The following is an 18,397-nucleotide window of genomic DNA, read 5'->3' on the forward strand; positions in this document are numbered from 1 at the left end:
ACATTTGGTAGTGTATATATGTCAATGCTACTCTCTCACTTCGTCCCAGCTTCCCCTTTGCCCCGCCCCCCGGGTCCTCAAGTCCATTCTGTACATCTGCATCTTTATTCTTGACCTGTCACTGGGTTCATCAGTACCATTTTTTTAGATTCCAAATATATGAGTTAGCATACAGTATTTGTTTTTCTCTTTCTGTCTTACTTCGCTCTGTATGACAGACTCTAGGTCCATCCACCTCACTGCAAATAACTCAATTTCATTCCTTTTTATGGCTGAGTAATATTCCATTGTATATGTGTGTCACATCTTCTGTATCCATTCATGTGTTGATGGGCATTTAGGTTGCTTCCATGTCCTGGCTATTGTAAACAGTGGTGCAATGAACATTGTGATACATGTATGTTTTTGGATTATGGTTTTCTCAGGGTATATGCCCAGTAGTGGATTGTTGGGTCATATGGTAGTTCTATTTTTAGTTTTTTAAGGAACCTCCATACTGTTTTCCATAGTGGCTGCACCAATTTACATTCCCACCAGCAGTGCAGGAGTGTTCCCTTTTCTCTGCACCCTCTCCAGCATTTATTGTTTCTAGATTTTTTGATGATGAGGAAGCTAAGATTCTGAGATGTTGTCACTCTTCAGAGATCTTAAAGACTTTCAGCCACAGAGCTAGTAAGCAGAGAAGGCAGGAGAAGAATCCAGGTTCCTCTGGCTCCAGAGTCCATGCACTTGCCACTATACCTGACATCTTCCTTCCTGGCTCAAGACTGCTTTCTTTCACTTGCTCATTGACACGCACACGTGCAAGCACACCCAGAACTGAGGGCTTCTTTACCAACAGCCAGCCTTTCTAAGGGACAGGGGAGAATTAAAAAAGTGACGATTAAAGCCCTGATTTCCTCTTGACGTTGACTTCATCTATTAAATCCAGAGCTGTTAGCGGGGAGGGAGGGATAAACAGACAGAGCACAGAGGATTTTTAGGGCAGTGTAAAACACCACAGTGGTGGCTACATGTCATTATGCATTTGTGCAAACCCATAGAACATACACCAGTAGTGAACCCTAATGTAAACTGTGGACTTTGGGTGATAACGATGAGTCAATGTAGGTCCATTGAGTGTAACAAAGGAACCAGTCTTGGTGGGAGGATGCTGACAATGGGGGAGGCTGTGCATGTGGGGAACAGGGGGTATATGGGGCCTCCCTGTACTTTCCACTCAATTTTGCTGTGAATCTAACACTGCTTCTATAAAATGAAGTGTATTAAAACAACACAACAGCGAGCTGTGCCAGGATGAGTGCTGGGACCGTGGAATGGCACTTCTCTGTGCTTCTGATACTCTGATCTCATTGGGAAATAAAGCTCTTAGGTACACCACCCTATTAGAAGTCAGAAAACTCATTCTTCATGTCCAAGGGATTTTACACACCCTGTCTTTTCCCCTTTTCATCTAGTTACTCTTGCTCTGCATTTGAGTCTTCGTTTCTGTGAGTCATTACATCACCCATTTCTTCTGAGATCTCGCCTAAGGGAGAGATGTTATTAGAAAGCCTGACAAACTCAAAATGTTTAAGAGCCTTTTCCCTCCTTTCAGGAATAGGCTGTGAAGGTTAATCGCTCATAATATGGTTGTACACACGTGTGTGGTAAATTTCTTTAAAGACTGTCATCTACATAAGTCAGATTGGTGAAACTGGTTTTGCAACTCATGAAGGAGAACACAGGCTTTTCTCTGGAATTATTTATATAATTGCCTCAGTGCTTTGCTTCCCTTTCTTGACAGGTGCAGCAGATTTGGGGAAAGATAAGAAAGACCCTGTCAGGTCCCGTGGCTTCGCGTTCCTCCTCCATCGTTCATTAAACGTACATTCCTGTGCGGTGCCTCATGGCCTCCTGCCTTCATTCATAAAGAGAGAGGGACCCTGTGAGATTGTCTGGGATAAAACTGTTTCTTTGCAATCCATTACTACAGAGCTAGAGGGATAAGTTTGCGCTGTGATGGATATATGAGAGCAAAGTTATGTTTGTGTGTGTCTAACATGAAAGAGGGAAAAAAAACGCTTTTGTAGCTTTTAGTTTAGAATACTGAAAAACAGGCTTAATTCTTAGCTGTGCCGCTTATTAAAATGTGTAAAAGATCTGTTCGTGAAGACCGAGTCAGATTAAAAGAAGAAAATGAAATATTTTCTACTCATTATTTTATCATCACTTCACCTCTAGTGATGCTATTAGAGACAGAAAGTTGGCATAAATGGTGAAATTCAAAATCTTTTAGGGCTTTGAGGGAAAATGGCTAATGTAGTATATATGAAATGCTGCTGGCATGTAGGAATAGCAGGAAAGTTGTAAAATAGAATTTATAGGCACTAAGGACACATCTGCGTAGAATCAATAAAAGCAGAAATCAGCAGATGAAGAGAAAATATTCACCATCCTAGAAAATTATGCAGCCCTTCCTAACGTTTTGCTTACTTCCAAAGGCCAGCTCTTTGCATTAAAGCTGGTAGATGATGGGAGAAAAGGCATGAGAGATGAAAGTAATAAAATAGCTCTAATATTTTTCTAAACACTGGCTCATCTGCTTAAAAGCTATGACTTTAATGTTGAAACCCAGAGTCATTCATTCATCAAAATATACACATTTTCAGCTGTTTGTAAGATGTACCTGACAGATACATATATCTGAAGAATAACCCTATTAGATGAAGTTGTGGCAAGGCAGAAAGAAATATCTACAAAACAGAATTCATGCAAGAGGTGGGATTCTCTAGGGAAATCTACAGGACACTTCAAATTATTTTTACCAAGGGTGTTTTTCAGTCTCACATTTTTAAAACACTTTTATTCAGATACAATTCATTTACCATATAGTTCACAGATTTGAAGCGTACAATTCAGTGACATTTAGTGTATTCAGAGAGTTGTGTAACCATCACCACAATCAAATTTAGAACATTTGCATCACCCTAGAAAGAAACCTCACACACTTCAGCCTTCACTCTCCAGTCCTCACATCCCCATCCCCGTCCCCTCCCCCAGCCCAGTGCAACCAAGAATCTGTTTTATATCTCTGTGGATTTCCCTATGCTGGACATTTCCTATAAATGGAACCCTGCAGCTTGTGGTCCTTTGTGACTGGCTTCCTTCATGTAGCCTAAGGTTTGCAAGGTCCAGTGTCAGATTTTATAGAAGATGTATCTTATCCTTCTTTGCTATCATTTTATCCGGCTCCTTCTCAACATCCTGTTTACCTTAATATACTACCATTTACTGAGTCCTTACCCAGTGCCACGGTTCTAGGCACTTTCCTGTTCTGCTATTTGTATCTACAACCTTCTCCATTTTAGAAAGGAGGAAAGTGGCACAAAGATGTGGATAGTTTATTCCCCTCTTCAAGTTTTGCCTTTTCCCTATCACAGTTTATGTGATGAAACCCTGTTCGCTGTTTCGACTCTTTTATTGTGTGGAAATCATTTGTGCCTTAATTTTTTTATGTTGTCTGAAGCTTTGCCATCTTTGTCCAGTAAAAGTCCTTTTTTTCTTTAAGCCTTTAATTTAATGTGGTTGCTTTCATGACTCTGCTGCCCTACAACTACACAATTAATTTTTTAAATATCATAGTTTGTGCCCTAGGTTGATTTTTCCCTTAAACCAGGGTCTAAGGAGAGATTATGGATTCTCAGAAGGCAGTCAAATCCTACTGCCCATATTCTTAAATTCATCAAAGCTCAGAAAGTTGGACTAGACCAAAGAGTGTCTTAAAACAGTTTAGGAAAATACTCTGGAACAGTGCTTCTTCTCCTCAGGTGTGAGAACCAGATCAAAGCTTGAACTCTCTCCCCTGAAATGCACAGACACCCAGTGTTCAGGTAAAGTCACAAAGGTTTTCTGAAGCCCTGCTCAGGGTCAAAGACCCCTGACCTAGAAGGACAGTTACATAAGCTGCAAGGGAACATGTAGATTTTCCAAAAGTGGCTCTTGCACCCTTAAAATATTTTAAGCATGAAAAGTAAGGAAAACTTCTCAACCTTTCACTGTAAATTCCTTCCTCTGTGGAGGCCACATTATAATTCTGTGGGTGCCACAACAGTGATTTGCTCGTCTTGAAGGGAGGGCTGCTGATTCGGTTCCGCACATATAGGACTGGGCTAGTTATTAACTTGGGTTCTTCCATGGTTGGCTTGGTTCTGCCACAAGGACACACATCTCAGGACCACTCAAGCTAAAAATGCATGTGTGTCTCCCAGTTGGCGTCGAGCTTTCCCACAGACGGCAGCTGTGTTCATACGGCCGGTCTCCTGCTTGCCCTTCTGTAAATGCCCATCCCTGACGTCCTGACCCCTGTCATCGAGCCTTGCCTCTACCCCTTAAGAATGTCTTCCCTGAAGGCAGCTCTGGGAGATGTGTAGCAAAATGGTCTGCAAACATTGAACATAATCAGAAGAAGTAATGCCAGCAAAATGGAAACCGTCACCATCCCCTCCCATATTACTGCGGCGTATTTTTACCTTGTGGTCTGATATTCTGGACCCCATACCTAGTGGAGGATATCTGAAGAGTCCAAGGGAGCAATAAAAACAGGTGGCTGGGGTGGCCTGGGCAGAAAGAGGGAGCCTCTTTCATCTGGATGTGAGGAGGCTAAGGAAGGGCATGTCTGAAGTCTTACAAATCATGAGCAACTTAGATAATGTGAGCATGGAGTTTGTAGCACGATCCAATTACTGGAATGCTGGTGGGCTCCCTTTGAAATCTGGGGGCAGGCGTGTCGAACAAAAGTAAAGAGGTTCCGCCAAATACTGCAACTCGTGAACTTAAGCCATTGACTCAAGTGGAGCTTTGAGAGATTGCAGACCGATTCGTTGCTAGGATGTGTCTAATGTCAGCAAGGTCAGACAGGCCCTAAATATTTGGGGAACTTTTTGGCAGCAAAACACTGGGCCGTAAGCACTGTGAATCTAAAAGTTCCTCTATTCTCACAGTCGTCCATCTAGCAGAAAGTTCCTCTTCTCAAAGTGTTCCCATCCTTGCTGACTTTGGGAATATATGGCCCTGGTGAGAGTGTCTCTTCTATCCTTTATTTTATACGTGTCATATTTCATTGAAATCCCTCCACCACACTCTGCTTGGATAGTTTTCATACTTATAGTCTCACTATATCAGAGGGACACAGATTTTTTTAATGTGGTCCCATTTTGAGGACCTGGTTGTGAATTTGATTTCTCCCTCTCTATTCCTTTAAACATCCCCTATTCTTAAAATAGGGATTTATTATCCTTATTCATGTTATTCATCATACTCTCATCTTTTGTCCAGTGTTCCAAATGGGGTTCTTATATATTCCATCCTGGCACCTTTTACCCTGTAATCCTGTCTTTCTGCTGGAAGTAATTATTCAAAGCTCCAGAAACCTGGGCTCCAACCACAGGCCAGCAGAAAGGGTATTAGGACCAGCAACTTGACCAGCTGGAGGGTCAGGGGCCCCATAAGAGCCAAAAGGAAGCAGAGCTCCAGGAAGTGGGAGCTGCTGTATGTGTCCTGTTTGTAATAGACTACATGGTATGATTCCATTGTCTCCCAGAGTAATCATTTTTATTGTTGGCACTATGCATCTTATTAATTTCTTCTGCACATGTCTGTTTCCTTGCTCCTCATCCTCGCTTGGTTGTTTATCTCATCTTCTCATGTTTCCACTTTATATGGATCACATATGCCACATAATTCTGCAGTATCTTCTCGTGTTTTGGATAAGCGATCTCCATTTGGCTGTGATCACTTCTACACAGTGATGATCTAAAATAATTAGAGCCAAATGATTCTCATTTCACTTATATCTGAAATTGCAAGAGAATTTATAAAATTATTTTGCCATCTAATCCCGCTGTGCTGCTAATCTTACGTTTGGAAAATTTCAAACCATTGGTGTGAGTGTGTGTAGCATTTGTTTAAATAATACTGAAGCCAAATTATAATGTTCCAGACACAAATATGGTATTTACAGAGCATCACATCCCATTAATTGGCTTCCTGGCCTGAGTCCTCCAGGGAGCATCACAAATCTCTGGGATGTCCTTGAATATGATGTGTGCTTCCACCAAATCACAGCTGTGAAGGCCAGAGCAACTGCTCAGCATGTGTCTGTGACAAAAATTACTTCACTGGATTTGATCAGAAGAGTCGGGGGAGTGATTTTATATCTACACACACACACACACACACACACACACACAAACATATATATTTCAGTTAAACTCAGCTGATTTCTACTCAAAGTGATCCTCTGATGAAGAAGGATTCGTGTATTTCTTTAGCGAATATTTACCAAGCACAAATTAAATATTTTAGGAAATGGGGGTTTAACTGTGAATAGGCCAGAAGAATGCTGTGTACTAATAGAGTTTACCTTCCAGGAAGAAAGACCAACTAAACAAGTAAATAAAGGAAAAGATTATTCGTGATAGTGATGCAAGTTATGAAGGCAGAAACAAGCTATTGTGGTAAAGGATGACTGGGGAGAGAGAATGTGGGCGTTTGCGCAGGGCTCTCTGAAGAGGTGACATACGAACAGAGGCATGACCCATGAGAAGGAACCAGATGTGGGAAGAGTGGCAGGTGGAAGGAACAGCCACTGCAAAGGCTCTGAGCCAGGGACTTCTCTGGTGGTCCAGTGGTTAGGAATCTGCCTTCCAGTGCAGGGGACGCAGGTTCAATCCCTGGTCGGGGAACTAAGACCCACATGCCTCAGGGCAACTCAGCCCGCGCACGGCAACTACTGAGCCCACAAGTTCTGGAGCGGGTGCGCGCCGCAACTAGAGAGAAGCCCACATGCCGCAAGGGAGATCCCGTGTGCCACAACTAAGACCCGACACAGCCAAATAAATAAATAAGCAAACAAATGCTCTGAGCCAGGCCAGTTCAGTATTTCTGAAACAGGGAAAACACTGCAAAAGAGCACTGTCTGAGGGGTCAAAGGAGCTAGATTTCAAGGTGCTTCGACTTCTCTGTTGTGGACCCCTTGGCAGTCTGTTGAAGCCTATGGATGGATCTCTTCTCAGAATGGTGTTTTTCATTACATAAGATAAAAATACATAGGAATGCAAAGAAAGCCAATTACATTATAATACAGCTATCAAAATACTTAAAAGATAAAGCTATGACATAAAACATAAGTGCTGATTTAACACATTTTGTAGCAGATCTATGTATAACTAACTATGAAGTACAATTTGTCAAGATATCTGCAACAGTTTTAGTGTGATATGAAATATCTGTGGTTTCTCTAGGTAACAAAGTCACAAGTACTGCTCATACCACTAAGATTTTCTGCATTACCTAATGAAATACTAAATTTCAATTAGAGGCTGTGAAAATAAAGGTGTGATATTTTTTCCCCATCACAGAATCAGATCCTGTGAATCCTGTCCTTGGACCCCTTGGGTCTGTGGAGCCCTGGGTGCAGACAGCGGGGCTACATCACACAGGCTTGTTGGGCCATAGCAAGGCGTTAGACTAAGTGGGATCAGGAGCCACTGGGGAATTTTAAGCAAGAGAAGTGGTGTGATCTTACCGCTTTATATATAGAACCTGGATTCTAGGATAACAGAAGTAGAAGAGTGAGGTGACTATTACATGGTTCAGGTGAAAGACAAGGGTGGCTTGGAAAAGAATAGTGGCCCTAGAGAGAGAGATGTGAACGTGTTCAAGATGATGTGTTCAGAACTGCCAGGATGGCTGATGGGTTAGGTAGAGGGGGCGGGGAACAAGGAAAGGGAGAGGAAGGATGGTGCGGAGGTTGTTTATAAGAGCCTCCAGGTGTTGGCGTTGCCAGGTACTGGTGTGGAACCACCTGGAAGCACAATCGGTTTGTGGGAGAGTTGGGGTGGTGGCAGTGAATCCAGTGTTGCATTGTGGACCTGGTGAAGTGTGAGATGTTTATGACACAGATGGAAAGAGATCTAGCATGCAGCGGGATCCACAAGTCTGGAGCTCAGAAGAGAGTAGGGCTGAAAGATGACACATCCACTCTTTAGTTGAACATGATGTTTTGAACAAAAGTGGGACGTGAAGACGACTAGAGAGGGGCCTTCAACACTCCCCTCAAAGCTGCACCTTCCTCACTCCTTTGAGGGAGACCCCCTCATTTTTCACTCCCCCAGAGAAGTGATGAACCTTTATAAAGGTCACACAGCGGAAGGGGAAACCAAGAGGAGGCACCCGGAAGCAGTGTCTCGTCTCCTGCTTCCACGCCCGTGTTTTGTCCCTGCTCAGTGCTACTTCTCCAACCTTAACCATTGTGAGAGCAAGCAAAAATTAGGATCAAGGTTTTATGTAGCACAAAAGCCAGCTGAAGGGAAGATGTGAAAGAACAGTAGCCCGGAGATTTCAAATACTGGCTTCTCTACCATGTAACCTTGAACAAGTCACTTAACTTCACTGAGGCTTAATACCCCAATTCAAAATGGGAATAATAACACCACCTGGTGTTATTAAATTCAGTAAAAATATCTGGCACATAACAGGCACTTGGTACATAGTTCTGGTGGAACTCGAGTTGTATAATTTTTAAATGGGCACTTGGTATTGTCTTTTTCTCATATATTTCAAGGTAGTTTTCTTTTTCTAGAAAAAAATAAGATGTAATTGTGACTAAAACAGTATAAAGGACCTTGAATAATTTACTGGATTTCTCATGCTATTTCATGACCTATGGAAAAATAGATGGTATTCCACAGTTATTTACATGTTAGAAAAAAATGCTTGAACAGAAACTACAGGTTTTTCACCCTGTGGCAACAAAACACTGTGTAGATGTTTCTCTTGGGAGCCTAAAAGGAGTGATACATAAGGAATGCTATCTCTAACCTAGAAGCTAAAAGCAGTGAACCTCAGGACTTGATGTTTACTTGCCAATAAAGTTTCTTCTCACCAACTGATTTAAGTAGTCTAACTAATATTGTAAGATCATTTCTGGTCAGGGCCACTGGCATCTCAAATGTTTATTCATTCATTGTCATGAGGCATCTGTTATGTTCCAGCACTGTTCTTGGATCAAGGCATACAAGAATGAACAAAAATGAAGTCCTGCCATCATGGAGCTCTTCTTGAAGTGGGGAGCAAAAAATAAACAGGCAATCAGAAAAATAGATAAACAGCATTTCAGAGAGTATCACATGCTCTATGGAAAATACAGCCAGGTAAAAAGCAAAAACAAAGAAAATATAGCCAGGTAACATTCACAGATACAAGGAGTGTTTTTCTTTTTTCAATATATACATTTTTTCAGATGGATTGTATTTTTTTTTTTTTAATTTTTTGGCTGCGTTGGGTCTATGTTGCTGCGCATGGGCTTTCTCTAGTTGCAGCAAGTGGGGGCTACTCTTTGTTGCGCTGCGCAGGCTTCTCATTGCAGTGGCTTCTCTTGTTTCCGAGCAGAGGCTCTAGGCACATGGGCTTCAGTAATTGTGGCTCCCGGGCTCGAGAGCGCAGGCTCAGTAGTTGCGGCGCACAGGCTTAGTTGCTTCAAGGCATGTGGGATCTTCCCATCCCAGGGCTCAAACCTGTATCCCCTGCCTTGGCGGGCAGATTCTTAACCACTGCACCACCAGGGAAGTCCCACAAGGAGTATTTTCAATGAGAAGGTGTCATTTGAGCTGAGATCTAAATGATGAGGAGCCAACTGGGCAAGAATATGGGCAGAGCCTGTTCCCCCTGTGGGATCAGCCACATATAAAGTTGGAAACGAAGGGGGAGAAGTCATAGGAGAGACACAGAGGAAGGCAGAGGTGAGGTCAGGTCCTCTTGTAGTCCCAGGTCAAGAGTTTGGACTTTATTCTAACTATTGGAGAATTTTAAGCAAAGGAGCGACACGACCTGATTTATATATTTACAAGGTCACTCGGCTGCTTTGGAACTGGACTAGGGGGTGATCAGAGAGGAAGCAGGGTGGCTGTTGCCTCCCAAGTAGGAAGTGACGGTGGCCCGGGGATGGCGGCAATGGAAATAGAGGCGCACAGATTCCAGACGTATGTCAAAGGAGTGCCAACCGGATTTACAGAAGGGCTGGATGTAGGGTAAGACACAGAAAGGAAACAGGATGACGGAGCGACTGGGTGGTTGGTGGTGTCATTTACTGACACGAGCCCTGCAGAAAAGAAAGGTGGTGAGGTCCATGCTAAATTGAGAGTTTGGTTTTGGAGAGATGAAGTTTGAGTTGTCTATTAGCCAGGTAAGTGGAGCTGTTGCATGGGCTGCTACATATGCACACCTGGAGCTTTGGAGCGAGGCCGAGGCTGGAGGTTGGCAATTGGGATGATGAGCACATCATCTGCGAAGTTCTCGTCTGAGGTGCGTTGCTTCCCGTCAGAGTTGAGGGACATCTGGAGCGAGCCGCTCCTTAGCTACCCCAGAGTCAGAACTGCCTTCTGAGCAGCTTCCGCTGTCCTGGAAATTCACTGACAGACGGAGGACTTCGGGGATGTAAAACACGTGGGCATTTGTTTGGTTTTGTGCTCTACTGTGTTTCAAGTTAACTGAAATGCATGATTTTTCAGGTTTCCTCTTCAGTTTTAAATCAGGCAGAGGACCCGTCACATGTCTTCTGATCTTTGCACTGCCCCTTTCACATTGTGACTCTCCAGGCAAGCAAGACAGCTCAGCGCAGGCTGTGTCGGACTTCAAGAATAAGCCCCGTCCCAAGAAAGGCAAGCACTTGGTGAATGACTCTGCCAAGTGTCGGATCAACAGGAGACACTCAGGCAGATAAACCCGAGCGAGTAAACATTCTGAGATCATGCCTTCCTTTTTCTTTTTTTTTTTTCCTACCCGATAAATTTGTTACGGTTCTATCAGTTGTGATCCCTTCTATCAGTTTCTTACATTCTCATGATGGTTTCTCATTAAGGAGATTCACGGAGAAGGTTGTAATCGATCAGAGCTATTGGCCACCAGAGTGTCATCTGGTTCCAGTACAAACTGACCTGCACAATGTCCTGTCCGCCTTGGGGATTTAAGCTGATTAACTCAGAGTCTGGGAGGCAGAATCTAATGTCCTGTAGCACTGCATCCCCTCACCCCTACCCACCAGGGAGGGATTTAACAAATAGACACTGTAATTAGAACTGGACCCACAATTAACCCACCTTGAAAGTAACCACTAGTGCCTGGCTCACCTTGGATGTACACTTAACAGCCTGTGAATGATGTTGTGTCCCTGGCAGTGGAATGCTGCTTTAATTCCCTCTGCCGTCTCAGGCCCTGCACTGCTGATTACAGTGGAGGTTTCTGTTTTGTTTCATTGGTTGGTTGCTTGGTTTTTGTACCTATTTCCAACAGTAGATCAATCTCATGGTTCAGGAACAAGTCAGTGATTGGTATGAGATCACCACAAAAAAGAGGCAGCTCACTGCCAGGGCTTTCAGCAGCACAGTCTCTGTCTGCTTTGTGTTTTTGATGGAATCAGAGAACAGAAGGTAGGATGGTGCCCTTGGCTGACCACAGAGCCTATGGATGGGCCTGCCAGGTGAAAGATGCCATGCACATTAATGTTCTCTATCTTTGACCTCAGCTCTTAAAATACAGCTAACCATCAAGTACAAGCTGAGGACTAAGGTCAAACTAAAGGCTCTTCAAGAATGCTTTGTTAGGGAATTCCCTAGTGGTCCAGTGGTTAGGATTCCCCACTTCCACTGCAGGGGGCCCAGGTTCATTTCCTGGTCAGGGAACTAAGATCCCACAAGCCACGCAGCCCAAATTTTAAAAAAAAAAAAAAAAGAAGAATGACACTTCAGCTGCAAAAGTTGTCCACAAGCAGCAGGATAAATTAATTGGTATTTCACAGCAGGGGAATCATGACAAGTAAATATGCCTTCTTGCACTGATAAAACCATTTAAGGTGTAATCCTCCTCCTCCCGCCCCCCACCCTCCGCTTCATCCACCCACTCTTCTCCCACCCCACCTTTTTTTAATTGAGAATGATGATCTAATAGGAGCACAGTCTTTGGAGCTAGACTACATAGATGAAAGTCAAGACCAAACTTCTACAAGTTTTTTAACTTATCTCTGCCTCAGTCTCCCTGTCTATAAAATGGTGATGATAATAATGGCACCTCTTTCAACGATTACTGCAGAGTAGATCAGTTACTGCCCGCAGCAGATAAGATAGCGCTTGGCATATTGTAAGGTCTGAGTAAACATGTAAACACAAGCTACTGGCATTCATTCAACCTGGTGAACATTGAATGTGCTATAGATGCCAGTGATGTAAAGGTAAGGCCCAGCTCAGGTCAGTGGGAAGACAGACACACAAACAAAACTGCTACTCTACCTCGGCAGGCTCTTTACTGAATGTTTGGGAGATGAAGATGCTACTACAGAATAGGCAGAATACTCTATGTATAAGTATGGTAAGAGAGGCAGAAGACATATAAAAGTAAGACATGTCATTGAACAATAATTGAGATCAACCTTTTGCCTATTAGGAATTAAGCTACAATGCATGATCATGTAGCTGAGATTAAATACCCAGAAATTGGACCTTATTGTGGTTTAGTAAAAGAATTAACATAGGCCAGAGCAGCAGCCTAAGATTATTTTATAAGGTTACCATGATAACATCCTGGGCAGCCAACCGTTCCATTACCCGATGTACCAATAAAGCAGCACGATTCATCATATCCCACCTAGCTGAAAATCTGCAGAACATCTAGTGTGTGAATGTGTGCAGGCACACACATGCATCATTTGGTGCACAAAGAGCACCAAATATGGAGAGCAAGGAACAGGAAAGTGAGGCTGGTTTCACTCTCACCTCTAATGCCCACTGTCTATCCTTAGGCGAGTTACTAAAGTCTGCTCCCCAGTGCCTGCGTCTGTAAAATGGGGATAATTTTAGCACCTGCCTCACAGGGTTATTGTGAAGACTCAAGGAGAAACTGCATATAAGAAACTCCAAATATCTAACACTGGCTTGCTCCAGCCTTGGGTCAGTAATAGTTTATTTTATTGCTGTAGTTTGCTACGCACTAGACACCTCCCTCCCCTAACTCTGTCCTTTCTCGCCATCTCCTCCCTCCCCCTCTCTCTCTCCCCGCCCCGGGATGTTTTGTACATTATATATATATATATATATACGCACACACATATATATTAGAAAAACAATAATGTACTTACAAAAAGGAAAAAATAAAGACCATTCTGATTCTACCACCAAGAGTAGCAACTATTTTGCTAGTATCCTTCTGGTCTTTGTCTATGTAAATTCACTACATCTAGGTAAATGTAAATGTCCACGTGTACGTAAATATGTCAATACATATATAGGATCATACTATACATTCAGTCTAGTAGAATTCTTTTCCTGTTCAGCAGTATATCATGTCAGTAGACATAAAATATACATGATGGTTTGCGATTACTCTGTAGTGGTATGTTTTAAGTAAATTCCGTATTGTATTTAGACAATCCCCTGTTGTTGGAAACCTGAGGTAAAATCACATTCTCTCTGTTATAAACTCTGTTTGTATAAACATCCTATATCGGCCTATTTGGATACTTTGGCAGAGTTTCTTACCATGGCACAGGGCGAATGTTTCCTCAAAAAGAGATATTGCCAATGGTCTTATTCATGGGCCTGCATTTGTGTAAGAGATAAATTATACTCAGGGTTCTGAAGAAGTCCCAGATTTTAACATAGCAGTACCTGTTTGAAGAACTTCATACCTAAATATGACCCAGCAGCAAACAACACAAAGAGTAAACTGAGCCCCCAAAAAGCATGTATAGTATTAATAAGGTGCAGAACCCAAGTACTGGTGGTCTTGGACATAAAAAGTGGCCTGGAAATTTTTCAGGAATATAGAAGATCAAAGAACAGTTAGAAAATAGGAAACTGGGAACAAGCAAGAGTAATTTCTAGTTTGCAATTTATTTCACATCAGACAGAGCTCAGTAGTCTCAGTAGTGATCCATAATGACCTCCTTGCATACCTGAGTCACTTCATCAAGCAATGTCAAGGGCCACATAAAGTGCTAAGCTAGTTTTAATTAAACAAAACATATTCAGAATCCGCAAGGAACAGAAACTGGGGGGAGTCTTAGCCAGTGAGGTAAGCTTGTCTGTGCACGTCTGTCGCGTATTTATTGAGAACCTACTAGCTTCCAACAAGTAGGGGCACAGAGAAAAGTAGGCCGGGCTCCCAGATCTGCTTCCAGGGAAAATCTAAGCTGACAGGGGAGTCAGGGTGCTGCCAGGTTGGCACTACTGTTAAAGAATCTGGATTTCTGCATGTCTTGCAATTTCACTTTTCAAATATTTTCCTGGCAGGACATCTGAACAAGAGTGGAGAGATCCTGATCCCCTTCTCAGGATCACCTGGAGCAGTGATTGTCCCTCCCTGAGCCTCTGTGAAGTTGGGATAGCAATGCTCTCCACTTCACAGAGATATCGCCAGCGCTTAGATAAGAAAATGTTAATTACTAAGAGCTCTCTGAATTTCTTTGAAGCTGCCGAGGTGTCTGAGGTAGCATGACAACACGTAGCGGGGTTAGTGCTGTTTGCACTTGATCATTTTGGTAGTTGTATTACATTTTTATAATACTGTGTTTATATTCACAGACAAGTCAACTCCATATTGTCTACCCTATTTTACTATTTATTCAGGTCCATTTTTGAGCTGAGGTGACTTCTTTCAGCACCGCAGCCCATTTGTAAAGTGGATTGTCACTGGAAAGGGGTATTTAGGCATTCGGAGTCATTTACTATTTGCCTCAGGCAAACATTCAAGGAAGGGCACCTTCCAGAAAACTCTCTTCTGTGCCTCTGACCTCCCGTCTCTTGTGCGCACTCCTTGAGGCTTCTGATGGCCCTTACAAAGCTCTTTCCCCAACTTGCTCACCCTCTTTGCAGCTCCTATGTCTCCTGTGTCTGGCCTTGAGCATGGCCCTCCCTCTCTTTCCAGTCAGTTCCATCCACCCCTGTCTCCCCTGTCGTGGTCCTTTCCCTCCCACCAATGGTTTTGGGGAAATCGCTGCACTGGCCCCTTGGGGCATCTGCTCAGCAGCCCACAGCACTGCTAGTCCCCGACATGAGATGGAAGACAGTCAGCCAGTGTCTCTCCTACCTCACCCCATCCTCTGTGTGTGACCCCACTCCTTCTCTGGGCTCCTTGGCCTCTGTCATTACTACATGGGACAGTGAGATGAGAATGTCAAACTATCTGGGCACATGTTTCCATGCTAATCTGAAGGAAAGCCACCTGGCTTCATTACCAGTATGCACTGACACCAATATGTAAGCATGACTTTTCCCAGAATGGATTATGGAAAACATCTCAGCAACATGCAGCCATTCCCCAAGTGGGAGGGCAACAGCCCTGTTTCCCATCCTGCAGGAATGCTCATCTCCAGTCTTTCATCAAGCTGATGTTTTCCCCACCCTTGTTGGAGTTGGTTCAGTCAAGATGGTAGCACAATTAAGATGTCAGAGACAGTCCTAAGTAGGAGGTCCAGGGTCCTAAAATATCGATACAAGGGAAGGGGCGTTACAGAGTTCATGGAGCCTGGTGAGTCTACTTCCCCAAGACCACCCTCAGGCTCAGTGATTGACGAGAAGGACGCACAAGACCCAGAAAAGTGCTTAGACGCGTGGTTACAGTTAATTACAACAGAGGGATCCCAATTAAAATCAGCAGAGGGAGAAGATGGGTGGGGCCCAGTCCAGGAGAAACTAGGCATAAGCTCCCAGATGTCTCCTCCCAGTAATGTCACACAGATGTGCTTAATTTTTCTAGCAACAATTTGTAACAACCTGTGCAAAGCGTTATCAATCAGGGATGCTCACCTGAGCCTTGGTGTCCAGGGTGTTTATTGGGGTGAGTCACACAAGACATGCAGCGCCTGCATGAAAGACCTCAGCTACTCAGCCTCCAGGCCCTACAACAAAAATAGGTGTCCAGCATAAATCACATTCTTGGCATAAACTATCTGCTTACACTGGCACTGTGTGGCCCAAGGCCTCAGGCACACAGAAGACGCTCTTACCAGGCACATTATTACAAGGACTCAGAGCTCTTCTCTTAGGATCTTAAAAAAACAGGAATGTGCAGGATTTGAGCACCCTGGGCCTGCTGAGTTAAGCCTTTCCTGTACACATTCCCAGGGTCAAGGCACATTTGCCAGGAAGGCCCTGGCACATGACAACACCTCCTGCACCTCAGTTACCTTCCCAAAATAAGGTCCTCTCTGCCTTCCACATAGGGTCATTGTGATTCATCATAATAATCATTGACCTCTTTTTCAAAACCAGCAGGACATCTACCACAAGGATGCTTTTATTATTGTTATTATTATCACGGCTGTTAGTGTCATCACTACCACTGTTGTCATATTATCCTGTCCTTGTACTAATCCCTGCTATTCATGGAACAGGGCATGGGAATGAGCTCTTAATGCTTCCGTATGATCTCAGAACAGGTCAGAAGTGCCTTTTTCCAGATGCCGAAGTCAAGGACAGCCTCAGAGTGGTGTCTCCACTCCTCCCTGGTGTGTAACCTGTCCTTGCTTTCCTCTGTCTCCCTTCCCCTGGCAGTGGCTCAGAAACCCAGGCCCCCAGCACGAGAAGCGGACTCTGTTTGGAGACATGGTGTGCTTCTTGTTCATCACTCCACTGGCCACCATTTCGGGCTGGCTCTGCCTGCGGGGCGCCGTGGACCACCTGCACTTTAGCAGCCGGCTCGAAGCCGTCGGACTGATTGCACTCACTGTCGCACTCTTCACTATTTACCTCTTTTGGACACTCGTAAGTACGGCCCCGGGCCTGGGGGGTCCAGGCCGGTGGGAGCTGGCAACCTCCTTTTGTCTGTAGCACACGGAACTTCAAATGCTGGCGAGAGTGGGCGATCCGGTCTACTACCGCATGTGAGTGAGTGTGTGTGTGTGTGTGTGTGTGTGCGTGCACGCACTGCTGGAATGAGCAGATGAAGCAAAGAAACAGCCCCAGCTTCTGAGAGTTCATCAAAGACATGCACCCCGACCCTCCTCCCCTCTTGTGGCCAAGGACTCTGTCTGTGGGGAGGCCTGCCGCTTTCCTTCTCTCGTTTGCGCCCCTCGCTTTGGCTGGGGTTGTGGTCAGTGATGAATGACGCCCCCGGTCTCCGCCGCTGTCGCCGCCTGCACAGATCCTGAATCCTCCTGCTGGTTATTTCTTCTTACGTCCTGACGCAGCCTAAAGTCTTTGTCGGACGTGGAGCTGCCCTTCGCCTGGTGATTCTTCTGGGTTGGGATATTGACTCTGCTGCCCATAAAAACACTAATTCATCTAGCTGAGAAGCTGCCACTAAAGAAAAACCATTTCTCAATAAGTGTTCCTGCTGTATATGAAGGGAAAATCTTTAACCCTCTCTGGTTCTGTATCGTGTTAACCTCATCATTGCTCGGGTACCAGTCGGCAGCGCCCACAAAGCGCAGCGTTTCCTGTCTTTTGATGCTTCCCTCTGAGACCTGCAGGGAAGAACGTCACGATCCTTTAGAAGGTTTTCAGAAACTGGGCCGCCAGCTTCCTGGCATGACTCTCCTGTGCCAGCTCATCTCTAATCCGAGCACGTTCCATTGTTATTCAATATGTATTTCCTGTCTAGACTGTCCCATTCCCGTACCCACAGCACAGTGTCAGCATGTGAAGCTTCTAACGCTCACACTTGCTCCCTTACTCTGTCTCCCAAGCCCTGTGCCACCAGCTGCCATTCCTGCCACGCTGACCACAACCCCCTGCTCATTACAGTTCCCTCTTGTCCAGCTCTGTGCCTCCTCTTGGGTGAGAGCTCCACGCAATAAGTGGGGGACACATTTCAGTCTCAGTAAAAGGGGCTTAACTTGAGCCTTGGTAAACAGGGAATGTTCTGATGCTTGGAACTTTATCAGAGGCTTCTGGTTAAGGCAGGCATTCTGTTCCCAGCCTAATGAAGCCCCCAAGAAAAGCTATTATTGTCTCCTTTAAACATCTACACTTCCAAAGTGTATCCTGATTCATTGCGAATCAAGCAATCAGACTGACTCAGAAGCCACAAGGAGATTATCTAGAGAAAAATGGATGTGATGTGATGGTAAGAGGATTAAAAATAAGAAATTAGGGAATTCCCTGGTGTTGCAATGGTTAGGACTCTGCACTTTTACTGCCCAGGGCCCGGGTTCAATCCCTGGTCAGGGAACTAATATCCCACAAGCTGTGCAGCACAGCCAAAGGGGAAAAAAAAAGAAAGAAAGAAATTAAATTGTCTTTCTACCACTAACTACCAAACCACCTTGGGAAGTCATGTCACTTCTCTGAGCCTCAGTGTCCTCATCTGTAAAGTGGGAATGAGAGTAATACCCACCCTGCCAACTTGCCCTGATCTTATGAGACGG

General features: G+C 44.3%; 1 protein-coding gene across 3 annotated transcripts in view; it reads left to right on the forward strand.

Annotated features, from left to right (window-relative positions):
* The window catches only part of MARCHF3 (membrane associated ring-CH-type finger 3), a 138,264-nt gene that overhangs the window by 114,450 nt on the left and 5,417 nt on the right, over positions 1 to 18,397 (forward strand). For all 3 annotated transcript variants that reach the window (XM_057736158.1, XM_057736148.1, XM_057736140.1), the window contains exon 4: positions 16,584 to 16,793. In XM_057736158.1, the coding sequence (XP_057592141.1) occupies positions 16,584 to 16,793 (210 nt within the window). The remainder of the gene's footprint in view (positions 1 to 16,583; positions 16,794 to 18,397) is intronic.

The sequence above is a fragment of the Hippopotamus amphibius genome, chromosome 1, assembly GCF_030028045.1.
Source record: "Hippopotamus amphibius kiboko isolate mHipAmp2 chromosome 1, mHipAmp2.hap2, whole genome shotgun sequence".
Lineage (NCBI taxonomy): Eukaryota > Metazoa > Chordata > Mammalia > Artiodactyla > Hippopotamidae > Hippopotamus > Hippopotamus amphibius.